Here is a 20458-nt window from a genome sequence, read left to right on the forward strand (position 1 = left end):
GATCTCACAGGAACCGGTGATTGAAACCTTTCCGAGCCTGGGCTCATATCATTGCACTTCCATATGACGGAAAAGCACTCCAAGTCTGTGCCAGCCACCTATACTTAGAGCAGGAGACACAAAATGGAGACATACCTGAAGTGACACAAACTTGGCAGGGCCAAAATAGTTTCCAGATAGTTAATTAACCTCAGTGACTGGTACAGCAATCTTGCATGGCTGGTCAGTCGCAACCTGTGCTGTGTTAAATACATCCAGTCATGTTGACATGTCACAGTTCATTCATGTCACGCGTGTACTGCCAGCCTTTACACTTTGTTTAGAGCTGAGTTCATCAAGCAGGGAAAACAGCACACAGCCGTAATGTTATGCAAACATACCAGACGTCTTTCTGCCTATAATCAACTCGTGTAGGTTGTAAATTGGTATTTGTGTAGACTGGTGATATAACCTATATATTTTCCTCATTTTTCATAATCACGCTAAGTATATATAATCTATATTTAAAGGGCCAGTTCACCAAAATTGCTAAATTATTTTGTCACTTTCCTCTAGTATGACTTGTCCACGCATTTTGACTTTGATTCAGTTTTGCTCAGTTTTTTCTTTTTTCCATTTTTTTTTTTTTTGGATAGTGTAAAATTATTATTTGATAGTAAATACTATTAGTAGTTAAGTTATGATATTGTGTTTATAGTGCTACTGCATTTAATACATTTAAGGGTAGCATACCCATCACTAGGTAAGAGAAATGTTTTGTAGTTACAGGTGTTAAAGTATATCACACCAGTTTTGTAACCTTGTGCTTGCACCAATTGACAGATATTACATACACCAATTCTGATATTCAGGTAAGTGGTTTAAAATTATTTCTAAGCAATAGTGTCAATTATGCTCTAGTTTTAGAAAGATAGATAGGTGACCTTTCTGATGTTTGAAGTATTACAGTAGTTTGCTGCATAAAGTCCAGATGTCACTGCTGTGATTTTATGGTGACAAAATGTGAAGCTAGAAAGTGGCAGCTCAAAGTAACTATTAGGTCCACAGTGCGACATAAACATTTATGTGTCTCAACCCTGGTTTTGAACATTTCCAGATTTCTTACCACTATCACACACACAGCTACATTTCAACAAGACCTTTAAAAGTATATGTCTTCAAATTGACATGTCTCTATGAAAGAGTATGAGAATATAACATCTGGTGGGAAACACCTCACAGCTCCTGGGAAAAGAAAAAAAAAAAGTCATCACATTTGTTGAGAGAGATTGTATGTGACGGAGAAATGGATATAAAGTTGGTGGAATGAACCCCAAACTGAAATAAGGCAATGATGACACTTGCATGGCTGCTATTAGACGAATGAATAGAAAACAGGTGGAATCGACATGCACTCGCTAGATTTTATTGATTTTATCTGTGTTGTTTTTGCAACCACCTTTTTGGAGAACCTTTAGTTTTTGGTTGTGCATGAGGAATTCACATATGCTTTCTTAGCCACAGAGCCCCTATGAATCTTTCCTACTGCATGCATAGCATTTTCATACCAGACTCATTCCCTTAGTTAAAACTCACAATTGAGACCTTTCTGTCAAGACCTGGAACAAGGCCAGTTATATCATAAAGGTTCAGCACACGACTGCGCTCAATTGCCCAAATAGGCTTTTGTTAAGACAAACAAAATGACATCAATATTTTGTACCAATTTGTTGGGCAAACCTAGCAAGTTTGAAAAGGTATATTAGCATGATATTGATGCCAAAAACAATCAAGGCTGACATGTTGAATATACCAACTTCATTCCTGTATAAACTCCCCAAAACGTCATGGACCCACATCCACTGGCTGATGTGTCCCTGTCAAATTGCACCATGATATTTTGTTTGAACAGAGCTGAGGTGATTTAAGAAATCCTAACAGAAGAAGACATGCGGTTTGTATTCTCATGGTTGTCTCGGCTTAAGTGTCTCCAGATTTTTTATGGAAGGGATTGTAGGGAGTGATTTGCTGACGTTATTTACATGGAGAAGGTTTTGTAGCCTCCCCGTTGCCTAAAACATCAGGATTTTGGAATTTTTGGCAGTGACCTACATCTGGATTTCTGCACTAGAGCTCGCCCCGCCCCCCTTGACAAGCTCTCACAGAGCCACAAGCCTGATTTGTCTCTCTTTCTCTGAACTACACTGCAACCCACACATTTAGGAATGTAGCTCCTTGCTGTTCCCTGTCACACCTATCAGAGCAGAGTCCAGTCACGTCCTGAAACAACACTTCCTTGCTGTGTCTCTTTTACAAAGCAAAGGAGAAAGCAACAGAAAGCGTCCTTCTGGCCTTATTCTTCCTGTTGTATGTGGAGCAGCCAATCTGGTTTTCATCCTCAGCGCCCCACCCTGGCTGAAATACAATGGATTGGGAGCAGGCCTGTGACTTTTTAACTTACTCTGCAGATTCTATGCTCTGCCGCCAGTCTGGCCAATCTGCAGCCCAGAAACTTCTCTTGATGTGTAGGCCAAAGCAGCTTTGAATCCAATCAGAAGGCCATGGGTTCTCTTGTAATAGTACATCCATGTTCCTTCACTTAGACACAGGGGAATTGCGTTCATGGTCAGCAATGTGGAAAAAGACTGATTGATTTTAGCTATGAATCTTAGCTCCCGAAGTGATGTATTGCAAGACACTGATAGTTTAGTAAACCTTTTCAATAGTTAATCACCGAACTCCCCAAGTGCATGGAAAACAGAGAGTTCTCTTTTTTTTTTATCAGTTGTTGAAATTTTACCATAATCTTAATGTATAGTCAAATAGATGACCTGGCACGCTGCCTAGAGTGTGTAATCAAATATATATTTGTCTTTGCTATTTCAAGTCCAAGTTTTCCATAGTAGAACAAAAATGGACACTTTAATTAAAGAAAGCTGGGATGAATGAGTGAATGCCACTCTTTGAAAGTCCAGTTATTCATCAATCAAACTTTGAACTGCTCAGTTCTACAGACTTCAGTGTCTCCGCAGTGGGTTTTGAATGATTTTCTTGTTGTAGCCACCGTACAAACAAAGGCACCCCTGTAGATTTATGTCTCATCCCTCTCTCTCATATTGGACTCTGAGGGTTTTAAGGCTGTAATTAAATTCCAATCCCCACTCTCACTTCTCCACCGACTGTCCCTGTCTCTGTGGGAGTTTGAGAAGCTGGGTTTTACCGCCTGTTGTGGTTTGTTTGAAAGATCCAGAGTTCTCTGGAAACCCCAGCCATTATGATAGAATTCACACATGTGGTGCAGAGAGAGAAAGAAAGGGCCTTTGCTCATGCACAGACACGGTCTGGTGTGACATCCGGTCTGGTGGAGCAGTTGAAACATTGCAGCATGTGTGTGTGTTTTGCCCACAGCCACTTCTGCCTGTGAACTTCAGGATTTGAACATTCTCACATCAGTGTCAGGGATCGCCATTCCAACACGCTGCTATTTCATGCATATGATACTGCTTTTGAGGTGTTAAGATGCCCATATGAATAACTCCATCAGTGTACCTATCAAAGACTTTGCTTACCAGACGGCCACCCACTGCCAAAGCAGATTGCTGGCTTCGGCCCACAGCAGGGCCAACAAACTGGAATCAACTGCAGCAGCAGGCTGTCAGTTGGGACTCCTGACAGCGATATCAGGGGCTAGAGTGAGCAAGTCCAGTCCGGTGGGGACCAGCGGGAGAGGAAGGATGAGTTCTGCACCACTGATCCAGAGTGACAGTGATGGACAGGTTCAGAGAGGAAAGCTGATGGCCCAGGTTTTTCTCCTGTCTGGACAGTGTTTAAAAAGATGGACATGACGGTCGCAAAGCTTCAAAGTCCAACGGGGCATGTGTGTGGTGGGTGTGTATGTTTAAATAGCTGTTCCCGAGTGTTGATGTGGGTGGGTGGGTATGCATGTCAAGCAAAGCAATAAATGTAAAAAGCAACACGGAGATCAAAACCTTCACCATGTTCAATTGTAAGTCATTTGTGACAATGATGTATTAAATATTTAACATCTGATAAACAAATATGATGAATCTACAATTTAATGTCATTATCCACTGATTATTTTTTGGAATGATTGATTAATCACTTGTGCCAATGCTCTCACAAATACACATCATGAATCACCAAAAGCCCAAGATGATATATTTGGATATTTCGATTTTTTTCTGCAGATATTCGGATGATTTTTTTTTTAGTTTTAAAATACAGCGATTTGTGAAATAACATGAATAGTAAAGATATTATTTTGTGCCAAGCTTATGCTGAATTAGCACTTACTATACAAGTGCTAGCAGCAGAAGAAACACATTGCTGTGTGTTCATTATAGCGCTGGGAATTGGCTCTGTCTTGTTAAAAACCTGAGTTATTTGTCACAAAACATGGTCCTCTGCAGCTCAGGGTTCCCTCTGACAAGTAATTACGTCAAGAGCTAACATTCCCAAAGGCAGCAATTAATGCTGAACTCATAACACATGATGATACCCCAGGGCCCTGGATCTAATATAAATGCTGGCACTCCTTGTCGTCCAGTTTACCCACTTGTCTGCTTTGATGACTCACATACACAGTTTTTCTTATTAACTCGTGTCAACGTTTCATTCACTTGCTCTCAATATTTCCTTTGTGCGCTTAATTCTGCTTGCACTGATGTCCTGAAGAAAGATGACTCAAGGACAGGAAACAGAGCTCAGATTATTTCAGACAAATACATTATTGAATGGTTGAACTTCAGGACTGGCTGTACATTTCTCATTTGATAAATTGACTTTTTGGACTTTTCCTTCAAGATTTGCAGTTACGCTAAGAAATATATGCACGGTACATAAAGTACTGATCTCTCTTTACCTCCTCTGGAAATAAACCAAAACACAAGCCATGTCCTCCCCATTTCTCCTGGATGCCTTCAAGGTCTCCACTACTGTATATCTCACATTACCGACGTCCAAATCTGAATTATGTTTAGTACAACTCAGCCATAGTCAGGAGATGCTTTCAGGATCAATACTTGATAAGCTTAGTCAGGAAAATGAAAGTGCAATGACCATGACATCTGCCCGATGTGGAAGATTGACATGCACCATTTGGAGCCTGCGGTTTGAGGGACAGTTTCCTCTTTTGCGTGAGGTGTTCAGAGACAGCTCTGGGTTTAGGCTTTAGGGGCTTTGTGAGGTAGTTAAAAATGTTCCTGCTCACTTTTCCAGCTGCAGCCTTTTAACGGTGCATTAAAAGACAGTTACCACAGGGAAGTCACCAGGGAAAACAAGAAATGCTGTTTGAAAACCAAGGAAGGGTCAAGAACAATCCTTTTGCGCTATTCTTTTTGTTTCTGTTTTTTTGGCATTATATATATATATATATTCAAGTAATTTACATGTAACAACATATACATAAACAATTCATGAACTGTTTGTGTGGCACTTCTAAATAACAAATAGATGATTCCTATAGGAATAGTTTTACATACCACAAAAAATATATAATTTTATTTAGACATTAAACACTCACTCTTACAGCGCCTACCTGCTACTGCCTCTACACTGATAATAACATGAATCTCTGGAAAAAAAAAGGTTTTCGACAATTCATGCAATAGTTGTCAAGATACTTGTGTGTATCAAAGCATCAGCATTCCTCTCCTGAGCTTTTAGAGCAGCAGAAATGGCACCATTACATATATTTCTTATATTTTCCTGTATATTATGCACTAAGCCGTGTCTTGATTTGAAGCTCTTAGAAGAAATGTGCAGCTGCTTAGATCTTAAAGAAAACAGCTCACACTCAAGGCCACATACTATACATTTTCCTTTATTTGTGTGGTTATAAGCCCAAAGAGAACTGATTGCCATTGCATGTGTACTTCTCTTATTTCTTCCTCAATGTTTCATTCAGTTAACGTCACAAATACAGAGCGTTCACATTCTCAGCACTCTTAAAGAAGTCTTGAGTCAAGACCTTTCTCAATGTAGAAAAAGCAAAGTGATAAAGACAGGAGCAGAGGGCACACAGCACTGGCTCTGAGCGCAGTGGGGGGATTTTCCTTTATGCATTTACCGAAAAGGCCTTTCTTGCCCTTTTCGCTCTGCTGAAAGTTGAAAATGTGAGTTCCTCAAATGCAGTTTATCATTTAAAATGCGCTTTTTTCGAGAAGTTTATTTATGGGAGATGAAAGTGCCATGTGACCGAGGCAGGAACAAGTGTTGCACTGTGTTCTCCATAGGCTGAAATGTGAATGACGGATGGAGGTGTGGGGTGAAACTTTGAGATTTCTCAGACTGCCTCGAGCCTTTATAGTCTGATCTCTCACAGAACAGAGAACACAGAGCTGCAGCTCGCAGTGATTTTCCATGAAATATCATGGTTTTTCAGCTGTCTGACTTCAGAATCGTCTTCCTTTCTGACACTGTGCAATTGAATAAAGAAGAAAAAGAATTACTTCTCAACAACACCGAAGCAGATGTTTGCCCTAGCATGTATAATTTATTTTACATCATTACAGTTCTTACATTTTTAAATCGTCTCTATCCAGGGAAAGTAACAAGTCTGAGCGAGCGTGCTTGCTCTTTTACCTGAGGTCTGATTCACACTAATATGCATTTAAAACAGAAAAATTGAGGAAAGACTGAAAGGGTCCAACATGGGATCTTACACCTGGGAAGTCCAAGCCTGCAAGCCAGTGATACAACAGTAGGGTTTCCCCATACAGTATGTGAGGTGTGTAACTTCAATTATGTCTTTTTTAAATTTTCCATTTTGCCAGATTTAGAAACAGTGTGGTGCTGTTTCTAATATTATATATTTATATTAGTGCATTGTCTATGCCTTAATGCATAGTGTTTTAAGATAAGGTTTCTAATCTTTAACTGCACATTAGCTGACAAACGCTTAATGCCGCCATGAAGTTGGATCCTACTCAAAAACTATAAATGACAATGGTAATATTATATTTGCTTAGTAAAAACTGAACATGTCACTCTGCATCTGGCTTTGTGTTGGTTTTATTTTACATGCAGCAGACTGTGGTTGAAAAGCAGCTAAATTAACCGTAGAAGTCGTAGTTTATTTCCTTGTGGAGACACTCGCTTCCAACTGGCTCACAAATCCGGTGGTCTCCAAACATGCAGTTGCACTCTTATCTGAGAGACACCCCACTTCAGGGTCTGCTGACAGTCAAAAATAAACATCTTAGAAGCTTCTTTCTCCATAGATGTGTCAATAACTATTTGCAGAGGATTAAAAATTTGAAGAGTCACAAAGTTTAGTTTAGCAAAATCTTCCCAAAACAAACACCACAATCAGAGGTTTTGTTGTTGTTGTTTTTTTTTTAATTTGTTCTAGTTTTTCTTTTGTTTTTGTGTGTTTGTGGGTGGCTTGGAGCATGTGTGTCCATCTTAACTTTAAATTAAACATTTTGATGAAATATGAACCTTTGTTGATGTAGTCTGTAGCAAAGGACGTTTAGTGGCTGCAAGAAAGCAATAATAAAACGTCACTTTGTGTAGTAGCTCGGTGCATCACAGCTCTGCAGTTTTCAAGCTCCAGCCAAATCTTATTCAACTTTTTTTTTTTTCTTTGAACCCGTCACTTTGATTTCCAAACCAATGGCCCAGGAAAACATTGCTTTGGGCATCTTTTGAATGCAACTTCAAGCATGACATTGATTATCTTAGCTTCATAATTATCTCCACTTCCTACTGTACCACAGCATTTTTGCATTCAGACAAGGCTTGGTACATTCAGGGTGAGTGATTATACCAACTGTAAGTAAATTAGCTGTGAATAAATGCCTTTTAAATAAAACATTAGTCAAAGACACCCTGCCGTTTAATGCTATAAATTTTCTCAGAGATCCAACAGTGAAGTTGTTGGAAAAAGAAGTACACGCAGCCACGCTGTCAGTATAAAAATGACTACTTCTGCGACAACACTATTAAAACATTTAGTTTTCACAAAGAATTTTCCACTTGAAATCTGAAGTAAACTTTTTAGAAAGGAATCAAACCAATAGTGCTTCATTTCACTGTTTTGTGAGTAAAAGAATATATATATATATATATATATATAATAAAATAATACAATTAAAAAATAGCTACAGAAGCATTTGTATAATGGCAAAGTTTTTATATAAATAATGGCTATACAGCTGCAGAAATGTATGAAAACCATCTGTGTGAATGAGCACTGTAATTATAACTCTGAAATACTACTGAAAGAAGGTTTTTCTTTGTGTACTACAGAGTAAATTTTTCACCAAGAAAAAAAAAAAAAACAGTTATTTATCAAAGATTTTTCTGCCTAAGCTGTTTTTGACAATACTGTCCCTCTGAATTGGCATATCAAAAGGTGCTTTGAAGTGGGACACACAGCGAAAGAAATGACAATATTTCAAGTTGAAGTCCTGCTGAATACGCCTGACTGGGCTTTATTAACATATTTGCATGTTTTTTTTTCTCCCTGTCATCAACAGTTACACTACATACATTTATTCTCAAATGGCCAAAAACTGTGGAACCAATTGCTGTTGCTGCGTTTACTGTATAATGGGTGTGACAGAATCCTTTGCCCAAATCTGAGGTCACTGCTGGTGTTTCCTACGAGGTATGACAGTTTTACAACTGCAGGGCTCAGACTCAGATTGTTTCTGACATGTTCGACTGCTGCTCTCCATCTGTCTCACAATTTCTCCCCTTCTTTCTGCTCCACTTTCTCCTCTGACTCCCTGCTCGAAAACACTCTCTTTTTATTTCTTTCATTTCCTCACACACACACACACAGGCGCGCGCGCACACACACGCAAGGCCTTTCTCTGTCAGACTCAAAGAGGACTCTTGAGCATATTTTAAGCCTAAAGTCTTAATAGCTCATAATAGGCTTCTTTGTGGAAGTCGTGCAAGAAGTTGCTATTTCTTGTTAAACAGCTCTCAGTCGGGGGGGGGCTAGTTGTGGTGAAATCCTAACAAGCATTAAAACAACAAACTTGAAATGCCATGAGGCCAAAATTTAAAATTTTGCAGTGCAGTTAAATGGTTGAATAGTTATATTGGAAGATTATGCAACAAAAACACAAAAGCAGTTTTTAACGGAGCAGCAAGATTTTTAAGGTACTCAATAAAAACATCAAGTGGTTACTACATTGGTATGTGCAGCTTTCCCTCAACACACATGCTCTCATATTTACATCCAAACAATAACAAAGCTAGGAGGCACTCTATCCATTACAAGCCCGAGCTAGTAAAACTCAGAGGGAAGCAGATTTTTTCTTGTTTTGCCGTTTCCGCGGGCAGGAGTTTTTAACCGGAGCTTTAAATGCACACAGAGGCGTTGAGTCAGCCAAGGCAGTGCACTGTTGTTCGATGGGACTATGGCAGCAGAGCACGAGCGATTCAGATGTTCTTTATCTGCCTGCTGCAGAGTGAAATGTAGAGGAATGTAAGCTGTACATTTACAGAGGCCCTGAGGAAATATAATACTCCTTCTGCACTGTGGCTGAGCTAATGTAATTATGCATAGTTCCTGCACTGGCTAAAGAAAAGATTGCTATCCGACAATATAAACACCGTCTGCAACAACACCTTTTCATTTGAATAATAATGCTTTTTGAAGCCGATTCTCTAAATACAATATTCATTGCAGTTTTGAGGAAGGTTTAGAATAATTCATGTATAAGTACATATAGGCTACATGTAGTCAGCACACACACTTGCACACAGATGCATGCACACCACATTTTGCCCAGGCTCTGTGATGTGATTTTGAATGCAGCATCTTGTTTGATGTCTTTTTGATGATGGACATGAAATAATGTCCAAATCACCAGAGGCTGAAACATCAAACAGATCCAAATGAAAACGCGGCAATGTCTTCTTGGACTGAGCCTTATTGCGGCTTCATTTGCCACTGCCCCATGGAAGCTGGGCTTTGACTGTGGACAGATAAAAGATGAGTTGATAAATGAAGCACTTTCATCTCCAGCAAACTTCGACAACTTTTTCACACACAAACACTGCATGGCTAATATGATGCATCATAAAATAATCAGATAATTACAGATGGTAATGTCAGTGACTTAGTGAAAAGTCAAAGGTGGAGGGAGGATCTTTGAAGAGTATTAATGGCCGGAAATCATCCCAGCAGGATACGGAGAGCCTGGGATATGCTGATCTATGTATCAAGAACCTCTCCAAGTCTTATTGGGGGGAATGGACGTGATCATCTATGTATTGTTCAATTTCAGAATCCAATGTTCTTTAAGATAATAGGGTGGGATATATAATGCGGAGCACAGGTGACTTAGTGATAATGAACCAATATATATGCATCATGCAAAACCAAGCCTTATGCTTGGAAAAAGAGTCTCAGCTCCTTCATTCATCACAATTTTGTCTGTTATGAAAACGCAGATGGTGAAACTTCCCGTCCTCACAGTGACATCATGCCCTGAGCCCAGTTCCGCAGTGTTTACAATAAGGAAGCTTTCACAGATGATGTCGAACCGTTCACGGTAAACCGTGAGCAGGTCATCAACTTTGCATTTAATTTGATTTATAACTGAACTGGAGCCAAGTTTCTGTATAACTTACAGATTGGTTTGGTGTCTCTCAAGGCTTTTTGGATGGCTCTGTGTAAACCGAGAGGCTGATGTTCAAACAATAAGTCAGAGAGCCATAGTGGAATCAGAGCTTTGCCTTGGCCTCCGCGTAGAGTCTCTTGACAGCGAACTGGCACCCAGCTCCAACTAATAAACTGCACCACCCAGATCCTACAGCGACAGCATGTACTGTACGTCTGCTGAGTATGTGTGTGTGTGTGGCCAGTTGGAGCTGGATACTCCTGGAAAACCACAGATGGAAGACACGCTAAATGCAAAATGTGCTAAATGTATGAAGAGCGTCTCATTCCACCTCTGTCTTTATCTTTAAATGATGTGCCACAGTTCATGGAATGACATCTTGTTAAACTTGCATAAATACTGTCAGCATGTGCAAACGGTGGTGTGATTTATTGATATTAATATTTTTTAACTGTCAGCAAACAACAAAACAACAATTAACTGACTGCAACAAGATTTGATTACCAACTGGGCAAAGTGGGTAACTCAGAGTTACTGTACATGATTTGGGTTTATATAAGTTCATTAACTGCAAATTTGCACCCCTGAACTGGTCGTCCACCATGTGGCCTTGTTTAGTAGAGGAAGTTTATGTTGCGCTCATTTGATGTAATGTTTGTGTTTTATCAGATATTTTTTTGTTGTAATTTTGGGGGCATCAAGTAATTAGCACGTAGAAAACTTGCTATGTTATTAACTTGTTAATGTTATTGTGTACAGACATAATAAGAAAATGCATGTTGACAGCCTGTGTGTAGAGCCCAGTGAGAAATCACATTAAAAGCACACTTCATTTGGCATTCACTCGCCTTAACTTAAGCAATAATGAAGACACGTTTTGTTTTGGTGACAGAAATGAAACTGAAGATGTCTGACTGACAGGTTATATGTTTTGAGTGAGTGCATCACAAAATGGGCTTCATGATGGCAAACATTGACAACTGTACTGTAGTTTATTGTCAGATACACGTAACACCTGCTGAAAATCTTCACGAGCCAAACTGGTTTTAACCAACAGCTGAAAATATTTCCCGACGACAGCAACATTTACACCTGTTTGAGTGATGTTCGCTTAAAACTGCAGCGACCAGCTGTTTAGAGTCTTTTTTTTTTTTTTTTATAAAAGTGAGAATATGGAAGATGATGATCCAGTTTCCATTTCCATCCAACTTGCATTTGGTTCAAACAAACACAGTCGCATCATACTCCTTTTTGAGAAAAAAAGCTGAAAAGACTATTTGCGAAGAGCACAGCCCCAATTCTGTTTTTGATTTTACTTTCAACAGAAATAATGAGAAAAATAATAAAAGTAATGTCCCAGACAGAATGGGGAAGTCATTCATATTGAGAAATAGTCTAGCACATTGTTGCTTTGGCTGACAATAACAAAAATATTGCAAAATGAGAATAAACAACCAGACATCTGCGAACAAGAAAAAAATTCACATTTATTTGATATCAAACAGGAGTTGAATTAAATATCAGCTGACGATGGGCTCTTATAAAATAAGTAAAATTAACCAAATCAGTGCTGCAACAAGTTTTCACACTTTTCAACCATGTTGATTTTTTTTCCCCCATTTTTTTTTTGCTGAATAGCTCAGTTAATAAATTAATTAGTGTCAAAGGATGAAACATGTCCGCAAAAACTGCAATATCGCCTTGACACAAACACAAGTCTTTAAATCTGACAATTTCTTTCAAGTAAAATAAATTACACCCAATTCACTTAAATCTGTGCATGGCCCGGTGTTAACAAATATACTACTGGCAAAAACTTATCATTCATGAAAGCAAAAGCACTTCACAAGCAGAGACGTGAGCATGGTTTCATATCGACTGGTATCTCTCAAAACTTACAAACATACTACAACAAGTCAAGTGTGAGAGGAAAAAGCACATTTCCACCATTTTGATTAACCTTGTTTGAAGAGTCTTATTGAACATTGAAAGGGCATAACTACTGAATGGTTGCTGTTTCTTTTTTCTTTTTCTTTTTTTTTTTTTTACTTTTTACACTAGTGGTACAGCAAAATATATTTTCTTTAGCTGTTACTCTGACAACAGTTAAATGTGCAATAGAGAAAATATAAGGCCTGAGTCTGAATTAGTGGTTTCTTAACTTTAAAGTCCTGACTGTGTAGTGGAACCACACTAGTTCTAGTTCTGTACTTCATAACTAAAAAGATCCTGGTAAAAAGTCCCCCAGGAATATGAGAGAAGTTTCATAGTTCTTTGCTTGAATTATTTTTCGTCCCTTATCCTTCGACTCTTCTTTCACAAATGCCAGACTTTTCTCTGGCACATGCGGCCTGTGTGTTATTCTCTGCACCTTTTTAGTCCAACAGCAGAGCTTTCACAGTCTACATTTGTCTGGCCTCCGATGGATGTGTTTTGTGTGTTAATGAGATCTGTGTGCAAAAAGTTATTTATTCATTCCTTTTCCCACCCAGCAACATTTCACTTCCTGTCCTAACAGGAAGGGCATGTGGGGTGCGGAGCCAAATTCTCCGGCTCTCTCTTGACATCAGCCGAAAGCACCCATCTGTTAAAACCTGTGCAAACAAAGACGGCGCGCTCAGAGGCTGGTAATGAGCTGCATTTGTCCGTCGTTGGGCGCCTCTCCCTCCTGCATGCACTCATCGTTGTTGGGTGGGATGATGCAGCCGTCGCTGGTGCCTCGGTTTATGTGGTAGTAGGACAGCGGCTGCGGCGCATCACCGAGCTCAGGCATGCTTTTGTGATACGCGTCCTCACTCTCGCTACGAGGTGAAGGCGAGAGCTCCTCCTCCTCCTCCTCCGGGGGGTACGGCGAAGCTGAGGGCGAGGGTGAGTCTCTCAAGTTTGGCATGCTGGTGTAAAGGGAGTCTCTGTTATTGTTGGGTGAGCCCATGTCCTCCACTGCAGTAACAGTCTCAGAGCCATGGTCGCCCTGCCCTTCCAGGCGCCTGGGGGCCTTCTGGGCGCTGTAGAGCAGGGAGTGAGTCCTCTGAGGCAGAAGCGGGGCCTCGAGCACCTCCTTGTGGTGGGGGTGAAGAAGCAGCTCCAGGGTGGTGTGGCCTCCTCTTCCACTTCCTCTCTGGGGAGATGAGGCCTCGGTGTGATCTGCCACAATGGCGTCATCCTCGCTGCCGCTGCCACCCCCGCCTCGATCCACTGTCACTCTGGTCTGGGGAGGCAAGGCTCTGTCCCGCTCCCTCTGGGCGTCTCGACCTTTAGGAGGCCCACGGGGCCTTAGATTATTATGGACTATCTCAGATATGATCATCTTCTCAAAGGCGACATCGTCAAGGTTAAGGCCCCCCAGGTCACCTGGGGCTCGAACACCCACCGCCTCATAATCGTCGTCTCGCAGGGAGTAGCTGTTGTTGAAATTGCCATTGAGGGGGAGGGTGTCCATGGCACTGATGTCCCTGCTGTTGCTCAGAGAGTGCTGTCCTGCAAGGAAAGTCAAAACGAGCACGTGAGATACTATAAAATCTTCCATTTTGTTATAGAACAAAAACAGTCTTCACTACACCATCCACATACACTTGATACTGCTCAGGACACTTCAGTCTTATGCGCTTTGATCTCTGGGTTCATTTTAATTTTACACAAATACGAAAACTTACGAAAACTAAAATTCAAAGGGGAGCCCAATTAGCTCCCCACCATGCTCATCTTTATTATGACTGAATATCATTAAGGCCAATCTAAGAAATGATCCTGAACAATATTGGAGATATGAGATAACAAACAATGACTTACAACTCAAAAGATATAGTACAGCAACGTCTTATAAAGGAGCCAGGTAACAACAGTGCAGCATACAAAAGCAACAGACAGAATGAAGGTAAAGGAAATAAATAAATACAAGCTGATGAGGGAGTGTTGTGACATTAACAATGAATAAAACATTCCGTCTGTTAAGAGAAGCCAAGACAAAAGAGTAATGTCGAACACAGATGGCCAGCCACCTCTCTGCACTGGGGCCCCCGCAAGCACAGCAACAACCCCCACACACTACGACAGACAGGCACGGTGCAATGACTCACTTTGCCAACACTCACATCAAGTGTGTCTGCTCAGGCTATCTGGCCTAAGAACAGCTGATGTGCAAAAAAAGTAAAACAGATGCTTTTTTTCAATTGCAGCAGAAACAACCAAATCACTGAAATAAGACAAAAGTGGAAGCTTGTAACATTCAGCCTGGATTCAGTCAATCCAACTGACAGCGTGTCCTTGCAATTAACTAAAATTTATTCCACGTGATGCTTTGCTCAATTAGCTGTAGGTGTGTGGAGAAAGTGTGTTTTTAACCGTCTGAGAAAGCTGAAGGACAAAACAAGGACAACTGAATCCTGGACTCAGCAAGTGAAAGGGTTAAGCAGCAAGCACAGTCTTTATAAAAAAAATTAGTAAAAGAAGTAACATTCCCTTGTGAAATTATTTCTTTCTGAACGATATATGATTTTTTTACTTTTTGAAGTGTACAATTTCATGTGAACCAAACACACACACACACACACACACGCAGACACTTCCACACAGCAAAGTACTTAAATTTTGTGCAGCTCTGTGACTACGCTCAACCAGCAGGATGAAAGCGAAGGCGGCTAGTTTGATTTGATATGAGGAGTTTATTTACTGGGTACACTCTGAGCCTGCAAGTAAAAAAGCTGACATTTTGTAGGGCGAGGACAATGTCGTCATAGTCGGAGTCTTGAGTTTTAGATGAATTTGTAAGAAAATGAAAAAAGGAGACAACGTCAAATACATTTCTAAAAAAATCGAGAGAGAGGGAGCAAAAGGGCAAAAAAAAGGAGGGGGAATTATTAGATGCTTCTCTGGATAGATCCTACTTCCAAATTTGCATTTGTTTATGCACAGGCACTGATTTTATTGCAGACAGGTATTGTCTACCGGGAGAAGGGGAAATGATGTGAACAGAATTCAACTGGACAAGGCGACAGCTGCACTCTGGGAACCGTTCCAGCAGAGATTCATCCAAGATGTTCTCCTTACTGATTTTACTGCATCGGATGAACATCTGCAGAGTATTACTTAGTATTAATACACTTATAATAGAAGACACGCATTTTGCAGGAGCTATATGTAATGATTATAGCAGAGGAAAATCTGAAGAAAGCTTATGTTAAACTTGACAGTCTCTCCGCACGTATTTCATACTTGGATGCTGATCTTCACACCAGGTTTTGACATTTGTGTGTCCTACTGTTGCCTGCTCCCCTTAAACTACTTTCCATATGCTAAATCCTTGAATCTTTCCTGTTTGTCACTGCTTAGTGCTCTGATGTTAAGTAAGTAGGTGTAATACTGTTTTTCCTGTGTTGCACCAATGTTTAAACACAGCTATGTAGCGGAGGTCCACCCCAGGGGGGTTCTACAAGAACAGAAGATGTTTAAGATGACATTTAAATCAACCGCTAATTAAAACATCGCCATTTTTTTTATCTGTCTCCTGTGCTCCAATATTAAAACGCAATTAACCTAAAATCATTAAGCAGGTAAACATTTTAGGGCAATAAAGCACAAGCTGTTTGCATATACAGCGACTTCTATGTTGCTGCTGCTCGGCTGCTGCTGAGCACACACAAACAAAAAAGAAATAATAAAAAATTTAAAATGTCTTTGATTTTCTGTGCAGACATTTGTTTTTTTGTTCCAACTCTGCTTCATTATATTTGAGTGTGAAGTGCTCTCATTGTGCAGGGAGTAAGCTTTTCCAGCGCAAAACAAGAATGTCATGACTGCAGTGGGTTAAAGCTTTATGTTACTGCATATTATCTGCATAGTACATTTTTTTCATACCACAGATTTTCACTTCTATCATCAAATGGCTGCAAATATCTGAAGGCTCTGACTCCCAGCATTGCATCATGTGCTTCTTTTTTTTTCTCCTTTGATTGGATTTCTTTAGCTTTGCCAATGAGGAACTAGGTCACCATAACACATAAACACTAACACAATTTAAATCGAGCTCGGTGTAGCGTTGAAGTAAACGACAGAGAATGACGATTTTCAACATATTATCCGACCATTATAGGTCATGTTAAACTGATGCGCAGCAGAGAGGAATTCCCATATGACTGATCAGTCGCCGAGATAAGATACGATAGCACTGACGTCTCTGAGCGTTATCTCAAAGGATGAGCTACTGAACATAGAGAGAGGGCGTGGATGAGGAAGAACAAATGGCAAACGTCTTATTCTCATTTTCATTCATGCTGTCACAGGCGCAATCCCGAGAGTTCTCGTGTTTTCAATAAGTATCTCACACTGAAATGAATAGTTTGACATCTTGGGAAATACTCTTACTCACTTTGTGGCAGAGAATGAGATTAGCCACTCTGATTGTATATCTATGTGTTAGATAAGAAGAAGGTTAGCTTAGTTTAGCTTAGTGGGGCTAACCTGGCTCTACTAACGAGATCCACCAACCAGCACTAGCTCACTAATTAACACTTTATATCTGGTTTGTTTGACATGTACTAAAACTGAAGTGTCAATACGATAATGAACGATTTATATTGGACTCTGTGCGGACTAGTTCTTGGCTGCAACCGCCTTCCTGTCTCAGTTGGTTGCCTTGGAAGTGTCCAGATCCAAGAAGTAGTCTGGCAGATAACAGCTGCCTAAAATGGCAAATTGTTGCTTTTGAACCGATTAAACAAACAAGATATAAAGTGCTAATTAGCTGGCTTTAAAGGTGCTGAAAGGCTTCTGTTACTGGAACAGATAGCTTGTAAAGGCTAATTATTTCAGCTAACTGTTCCTCATTAAAAAAAAACAAAACAAAGAAACACATTGATTTTGGTTTGATTTTACCACACAACCTGAAAAAGGGTTTTTTAGTAACTTTTAGAGCTGCTGGTGGATGCATCACCGCACAGAGCAAAGCTAGTTGTTTCCCACTATGTTTTCTCAGACAGGTATTAGAGTCGTTACAATCTTTGCATCTCATCTTTTCCATCTTCTCCAGAAAGCACATAAGCGTATTTCCCCAAAACCAGACACGAGTTATTGTAAGAACAAAGGTGGAGGGTGGATGTGCACCTGGGGAGTGAAAGGCCGGAGGAGAGGGGGTGTTGCACACCACTGTTTCTGCCAGCAGGTTGTTATAAGGGTTAGTGTCGTGGGTTCGGAGAAGAGGGTTAGTTAGGAGGTAGTTGCCAGTCATCCCTGAAATAACACAAAGAAAAGAGACAGGGAGAAAATCAGAAGGGGAAAAAAACAGGCAAGAAAAGAGCTGGAGGTACTGTACTTGATGGTCTGTAGGGGTGCGCTGGACAGCTGTCGACATAAACAAACACTGACATTAACTGTCCACAATCTGACTCCGCCAAAGATTTGTGACCGGCAACCTGCCAGCCTTCTACTATAGACCAAGCAGCCATAGAAACACTGGTCAAAACAAGACATTATCTAAACAGTTAACTGATGTAACCGACAAGCAATATTATCATGACACGTGTTGACCAAAGCATAGCAACACAATCAGCTGCAGTGTTTATGTGAAGCTAATTCATCTAAACAACCTCGTCCAGTCGAGACACTAGACAAAACATGTCTAAGTGGTCTGCCGTGAATAACGGAGTATCCTTATCATCCTCAGCATGCTTGTGTAAATCCTCAAGAATGTAATAACTGTCCTCAGTCATCTGGACGGATCGCTGTGCTGGCGTGTGTGCTTTTCAGTAAAAAAAACCAAAACAACTAAACAAAACAAAGATCATTCATAACTACAGCTAAATTTGCCCTTTTCCATTCTGAGGATTCATGTTGATCTGTCCCAAATACTGCTCTGACCTCGGCCTGGCTTCCCTTCTTCCCTCCCTTCTTGCATCCATGATGAGTCAAAGTCTTTAGGCTTTAATACTCATTGGCAAAGTTTTACACCTGACTAAATATCACACCTCTTTTGTGTCTGTATTCATCTCCTTTTAGAGTGAGCAGAAAGGTGAAAGAAACGGCTCTGATCTTTGATACACACGAATTTAGTGCTATTTTTTGATTGTTTGACGCAAAGAGAAAAGCAACATTAAATCCAGTCTTATCTTCTTCTTCTCTGCCAGCTGCCGCAGAGTCACGTAGGCTGCATCCACTGAAGTGTTTATTGTGAATTCAGAGCCTCGTCACAAAGAGAATAGCATATGTATCTCGTCTGGTGGTGGGGTAAGAAACGGCTGCTTACCCTGGTTGAGGGTGGAGGTGCTGTTTATGTCTCCTGAGATGAAGGAGGACTCCGACTGCTTCCTCACAGTGTCGTTCCACATGCGTCTGATGCGGCTCTGGGTTGAGAGAAAAGCAGCGATTGATCATTATTCAACATGGTGCCGTTGTTATTCAAGGCTTTTGGCCCTGAGGATTGACTGGCTACATGGGTTTGTGATTCTGAACTATGTGTGTTTACACGATTCAATTACCCTGCTGCTTGATGATGTGCTATGGTAAAACAAAGCCCCACACGTGCTATATCCGAGTGATCCCAAAAATGAATATGCTGAGAATCTTACAGCTTGTAATTTGAGAGATTGGCCCTGAGTGCCTGGTTTTATTCTGAACAGTAAGAGCAGAAGCTGCTTCCAAATTCCCAGAAGTGCTCTTAAGATAGATCTCACAAAGTCACAAGAGAAGAGATTATAAGAGACCCGTACCTCCAATTCAGCTTTATTTTCTTATCTGTTTCTTTCTTTACAAACACAGTTTTGCTTTCCAACGACAACACTCATAAAAGAAGAAACTGAATTTTCTATCGTTTAAAAAGAATGTGTAAATACATCAGTGCTTTCTGTCTGCAAGTTGCACTGTATACCAACACGTTATTAACAGTGTCTTTATAAATATGATCATGGCAGTCTAACAGCTCAAACCTAAAATCACACAATGTATCACCATGAACACCTATTTCAATGTCCAAACTGCATATTTAGTTGAATGACTCAAGTGACTCAGCTTTCCGAAGATAACATCTGAGTGAAAGTTTCAAAATGACAAGATATTTGAAAGATAAAGCTGGAGATATTCTATTTTGTTTATTTTTAGTCAGCAAATCCACTGAAGAGAGCAAAACCTGCAGACTGTTAGTTATCTCTCGTAGCTTTCTAACTTCCCTAATCACTCTGAAGCATTCAGCCCTAAGGCTTTTTAAAAACAAGGTTACAAATTTTCCTTTAAAAAAAAAACAAAAGCCAAAATAATTTCCTTTAACAGTTGGGCACTGTAGTTTTCAGTTACTCAAACATGAGTGAATAGCACAATGGGGACTATTTTCAGCTGCAGGCTAATACACATTTTGTGTGTTGGCAAGTGTTTACAGCAGCGCGGTGTATGTGGGACTGACTCACAATAAACTTCCGTGCCCTTGTTTGTTGTAATTAAGGAACATGGTACCCAGTGCAACAGTGTGGATTGTTTAGATTTACCATACCGGCGCCCTATGGCACAGAGAAGTAAGCTGTTGGATAACTGGTTTTGGCTAAACAGACAATATTGATTAGTTCAATCAATTTATTGTTGGTTTTGGTCTTTTTACATAATTTGTTGACTAAGAACTGAAAAACTAAAGAATAACAGATCAGGCTTTACAGAAATAAAATCAAATTGTGGACCAATAACAATCTACATAATATTAAAATATATAATATTCCTGTGGCTGTACACCTACCTGTGTGGCAGATGAGTAGCGGGCCGTGGATCGAGATGTGGCTGTCTTGGCTGAACTGTGGGAGCCCTCAGGTGGCAGCGCGCCACAGCACTGGGACTGGCGGAAACATTTGCTGTACTCCTTACGGACCTGTAGAGCAATAAAAGATTGGGAGGGAATGAGTGCA

The 20458-nt window shown here is 40.3% G+C and overlaps 1 protein-coding gene across 8 annotated transcripts in view; it reads right to left on the reverse strand.

Moving 5' to 3' along the window:
- Positions 1–12046: 12046 nt before the first annotated feature.
- LOC113171779 (adhesion G protein-coupled receptor L2-like) overlaps positions 12047–20458 on the reverse strand; it is a 77603-nt gene continuing 69191 nt past the window's right edge. Inside the window, exons 18-21 of one of the 8 annotated variants that reach the window (XM_026374462.1) lie at positions 20293–20421; positions 18820–18916; positions 17682–17807; positions 12047–14060 (exon numbers count right to left, since the gene is read on the reverse strand). In XM_026374462.1, the coding sequence (XP_026230247.1) occupies positions 13201–14060; positions 17682–17807; positions 18820–18916; positions 20293–20421 (1212 nt within the window). In that variant the 3' untranslated portion in view covers positions 12047–13200. Of the gene's footprint in view, positions 14061–14121; positions 17919–18819; positions 18917–20292; positions 20422–20458 lie in introns of those variants that run through there. The other 7 variants (XM_026374461.1, XM_026374466.1, XM_033326462.1 and 4 more) reach the window with 7 other exon arrangements.

This window comes from Anabas testudineus, chromosome 17 (genome assembly GCF_900324465.2).
Source record: "Anabas testudineus chromosome 17, fAnaTes1.2, whole genome shotgun sequence".
NCBI classification, from domain to species: Eukaryota; Metazoa; Chordata; class Actinopteri; order Anabantiformes; family Anabantidae; genus Anabas; species Anabas testudineus.